This window comes from Ylistrum balloti, unplaced genomic scaffold (genome assembly GCF_031769215.1).
Source record: "Ylistrum balloti isolate Yb309-2 unplaced genomic scaffold, AGI_CSIRO_Ybal_v1 Utg369898, whole genome shotgun sequence".
Taxonomy (NCBI): Eukaryota; Metazoa; Mollusca; class Bivalvia; order Pectinida; family Pectinidae; genus Ylistrum; species Ylistrum balloti.
This window is the reverse complement of record NW_026782027.1, coordinates 1079275-1083630: the sequence shown is the minus strand read 5'-3', so window position 1 is coordinate 1083630 and position 4356 is coordinate 1079275. Positions and strand designations below refer to the sequence as shown.

General features: G+C 37.2%; 1 protein-coding gene across 1 annotated transcript; it reads right to left on the bottom strand.

Moving 5' to 3' along the window:
* Positions 1 to 538: 538 nt before the first annotated feature.
* On the bottom strand, positions 539 to 4121 carry LOC132546605 (cholecystokinin receptor type A-like). Its single transcript, XM_060210328.1, has 2 exons — positions 4062 to 4121; positions 539 to 2024 (listed from the first exon to the last, which is right to left on the bottom strand). Exon 2 carries the CDS (start codon positions 2022 to 2024, stop codon positions 771 to 773), a length of 1254 nt encoding a protein of 417 aa, XP_060066311.1. The 5' UTR covers positions 4062 to 4121; the 3' UTR covers positions 539 to 770.
* Between the last annotated feature and the right edge of the window lie 235 nt (positions 4122 to 4356).

Here is a 4356-nt window from a genome sequence, read left to right as displayed (position 1 = left end):
CACGCTTCCTACAAGGGAATGGACCACAGCTGGCTAGTCATGGAATGGAGTCACGCCTCCTACAAGGGATTGGACCACAGCTGACTAGTCATGGAATGGACTCGCACCTCTTACAAGGGAATGGACTACAGCTGGATAGTCATGGAATGGACTCGAACCACCTACAAGGGAATGGACCACAGCTAACTAGTCATGGAATGGAGTTACGCCTCCTACAAGGGAATGGACCACAGCTGACTAGTCATGGAATAGACTTACACATCCTACAAGGGAATGGACCACAGCTGACTAGTCATGGAATAGACTTACACATCCTACAAGGGAATGGACCACAGCTGACTAGTCATGGAATAGACTTACACATCCTACAAGGGAATGGACCACAGCTGGCTAGTCATGGAATGGACTACAGTCCAAGTTGGTATCAACGATGTGTAATTATAATATACATATCTTTTCCTAAACTGATGATCAATTTATTAACAAAACAACATATTTCAGTTTTATAACAAATTACAGAAAATGGAATTATCTTGATTGTACTTAAAAGCTATTCCGCTGCAAAAGTCACGGACGTTTGGATGGATACAAAGACGCACTCTGGTCATTGTGTTTACAGTCTCGAACAGCTGAATACTCAGATAAGGTTCACGATAATAGTGACAACAAACAGGCGGTTAAAGTGACTACACAATGTTCTGTGTTGTAGTTTGCATTATATTTGAGTATCATCAACCCTTTGAAGTCTAATTTCTGGATTTCAGTTTAAACTACCTCTTGTCACTCAAACATGGCCGCCGATACATTGCACGCACATGCTCCATGAATTTTGAATCACAAAAACCATATATGATAGGATTGGCCATATTATTGATAAAGATAGTATACAGAAACATATAAAACATGAACGTGCCTGTGTAATCCAAATTAGGTAAAAAGTCTTTCTTGGCGTCGGCGAGGATCTTTAGCACCAGATGTGGAAGAAAACTAACAAAGTACACCACAGTGATGATAAACAACATCATTGTCACACGGGCACTTCTGTGACTGACTTTCTTGCTTTTTGCCCTATTTCCCGGTTTGGTGAGTCTGTTGCCATGCTTACTGTTTTCTGAGCTATCGTCCAGTGCGTTGACCGACTCGTCCAAAGCACTGCATGTTGTCAGATCTTCATGGCTTGCTTTTAGCATGTCCATACTACAGAACTGGAATTCGGAGTTCGTCACCACCTTGCATGTTTGACCAGGTTCGAAACTCTTCTTTCTGGCCCTGGAAATTTGATGCTTGTTGTCGGTCCTGAACGCCTTTTGTTGGTAGATACGACGAACGACCTTGATGTAGAGGACTATCAGGACAATATTTGCTATGATGATGATCAATATGATGACGGCATTGTAATAAGTTGTGTATTTTGTCGTAATGAAGGCATCATTTATGTAACACGCCGCCCCCTTCAGGTTCCGATAACCTGTGTCCACAGTACTGAAACCATACAAAATGGCCGCCGGCCAAGACAACAGAATGGCTAGACCTAAAGCTAGAACGCTGGTTACTTTGGCACCTTTGATCGTCATCTGTGATTCCAATGGATGACATATTTTCCTGTATCGTTCAATGGCTATGACGACGAGAAGAAAAGCCGAACTTCCTCCTGTGAAATAATTTGTAAAGCGTAAAACTTTACAGGCGATTCCGGATGTAAATTTCAACGGCAGTAACAGATCCGATATGATAAACGGCATCCCCACCACACACGTGAACAGATCCAGGTAACCGAGAAATAAAATAAATATTCGCTGATTTGTTTTCTTGAATTTCGTTCCATATATATATAGCACATGCAAATTACCCACAACCCCGACGAATGATAGGAAGCCTACGATTATGATCGCACCGATCCGCTCCATAACCTCATCGTGGTTAAGGTCGTCAATGGAGACTGACACATTAGGGTCAAGGTCGGAGTTATATTGTCCCGTCATCAATTCACCAGGAGTCATATTAGTGACTGAAAGTTGAGACATCTGAAAAAAGTAAGAATTAAAGTATTATGAAGAAGATAAAGAAATGATAATGACAAACATATCTATATCAGTATATTTTTAATGGCTACCACGTGAAAACAACTTTTTAAACAGTCCTCTAACAAAAACTTCATGAAGCAAACATGGATTACAAGTATTTACTTCGTTTAAGATATTATTTTAATTGGATTTTCGTTTATTCGAATTATGAGTACTAATTCTAATGTACAGTTTTGTGAGATATAATGGTGTACAACAGATATCAAAATATGAGCTGTTGATTTTAGTTAATAAAAGCACTATTGTCGGAATACCACCCAAATCATCATTAGTGAACATATAGATTTCTTTGTATGGAACTGCATTGTTAATCACACTTTGCTAATGTTGAACACTTAATTAGTTTCTGTAACAGACTGGCACGGAATTCCAAGTAAAGACTGTTAAGAAAACGCATGATTTAAACATGATGGACAATGGCAGAGCACTATAAGAAATGAACAGATAAGGGATGAAAATTGACAATGTTCAATGTGTGTTTTTGTTGTCTGTGGACATTTTAGTTAACACTGCAAGGAACAAGAAGCAATTTCAAAGAATCGGTATTAGTTTAATATTGACCTTCCTGCTTGTTTAAATGTGTCGACCCATCAGCACTACACACCCAATGTTTGTTGTAACATAACAATAGCAACGCCTAGACATGTTTCAAAAAACGTGTACTCATTATAATTTCAAATGTTTCAAATTACATCAAAATTTTCATCTATTGTTTTAGATATTTGGGATGGTTTTTAAAAGGTTTTGGTAACTTTATGATACTGTTGAATGTATGCCATGTATCATCAGGTGTGAATATATAAACAGCGTAGAGAAAGACGTTATACATCACGCACAGTTACCTACGTGAGAACGATAACTACCGGAAGTGACTCCTACTGAAGCACTTCCGGTGAGTGTAACACTTATAATGCGATGACACTTGTTATCAGACTTGACAAAAGGTAAGTCCTCGCATTCCAGGTGGTCGTATTCCGTGATATATGAGGAAATATCTTTACACATATGACTAACTCTGAATCTTCGTAAACAATTCTTCGGGTCAGAGATTTGTACCATACAGCTGTGTCATACTGACATAGGTATCTCCTTTCCAATGTAAATTAACTGAATCTCATTGATTCTCGCTCCAGTAGTTTGTAGAATAGACCATGCGTGACGCACACATACAAATACTCATCGTACAACTGACGGTTTTGAATGGATATAAAGTAAACAAGGTTTCTCCACACACAAAAAAAATGTATCGGTTTGAAAACATTCCGAATATTTCAACAATTAATCATTGTCCGAAATATTTAATTTTGTCAACATTTAAACAATCGTATATCATAACATGTATACAAGATTTTTTTCCATGTGTTACGATATGTATAAGGAAAAAAATCCGAAAATATGGCTGCCACTTGTGTGTTACAATCCAAGCGAGTATCATTATCTACCAAGACAGGTACATTATGTGAGTGTACGGTATACTGTATTAGGAAGGTAACTTTAACCAGTCGTTAAATACCTCAGCCAGGTTTACCTTGAAAGTGACACGGAGTAAACACTTATGGCACAAGAAATCACAGTGCATAACATGTATTTAAAAATTCAGCATTTAGATTTAGCGTCACCCGATAGACACCGATCCACAAAATACGTCTGCATAAACAGACATAAATGTAATAAAGAACTCGTTTTGTAAGTTGGAAAGTTACTTTTAAACATGGCTTAGGGTATTGGAACCTAAGATTACATGTTAATCAGATTGCTAACAGATTTCATTATATCGAAGACGCTACATGATATTGATAATTCAGAAAAAATATGAATTGTAAACAGTATACATAAAATTGAAGAGAATTTATAAGTATGCAGAAGATCTATCTTCACATATTTCATTACTACATTACATAATTGATACCATGGTGTTCCTGTTTAGTTTAATGTTTACACCTGTATGAATAAACAAACAACTTCCACCTTACTTACCTTGTCTGTGTAACTCACAAACAATAATCTATTGTAGAACACAATTATCCTAGACTGTCTCAGTGAGCGGTATGTATAAAGTGTCCCCGTGAACACACGTACTCATATACTCTAAAATTTAGTGTGACACATATAATGCACGAATGGTGATACATCACAACTTCCGGTTTGTAGATAACATTTATTTACGAAAAGGAGTATTTACATTTAACTGACTTCCGAGGCAATAAAATTATACTGTTGAGGTGGCAATAAAATTATAATAAAGATAAACACAAAAAGCAATCTACAAAAT

Excerpts from the sequence above, each read along its gene's own strand:
- LOC132546605 (XM_060210328.1), bottom strand. The coding sequence starts at position 2,024 with ATGTCTCAACTTTCAGTCACTAATATGACTCCTGGTGAATTGATGACG.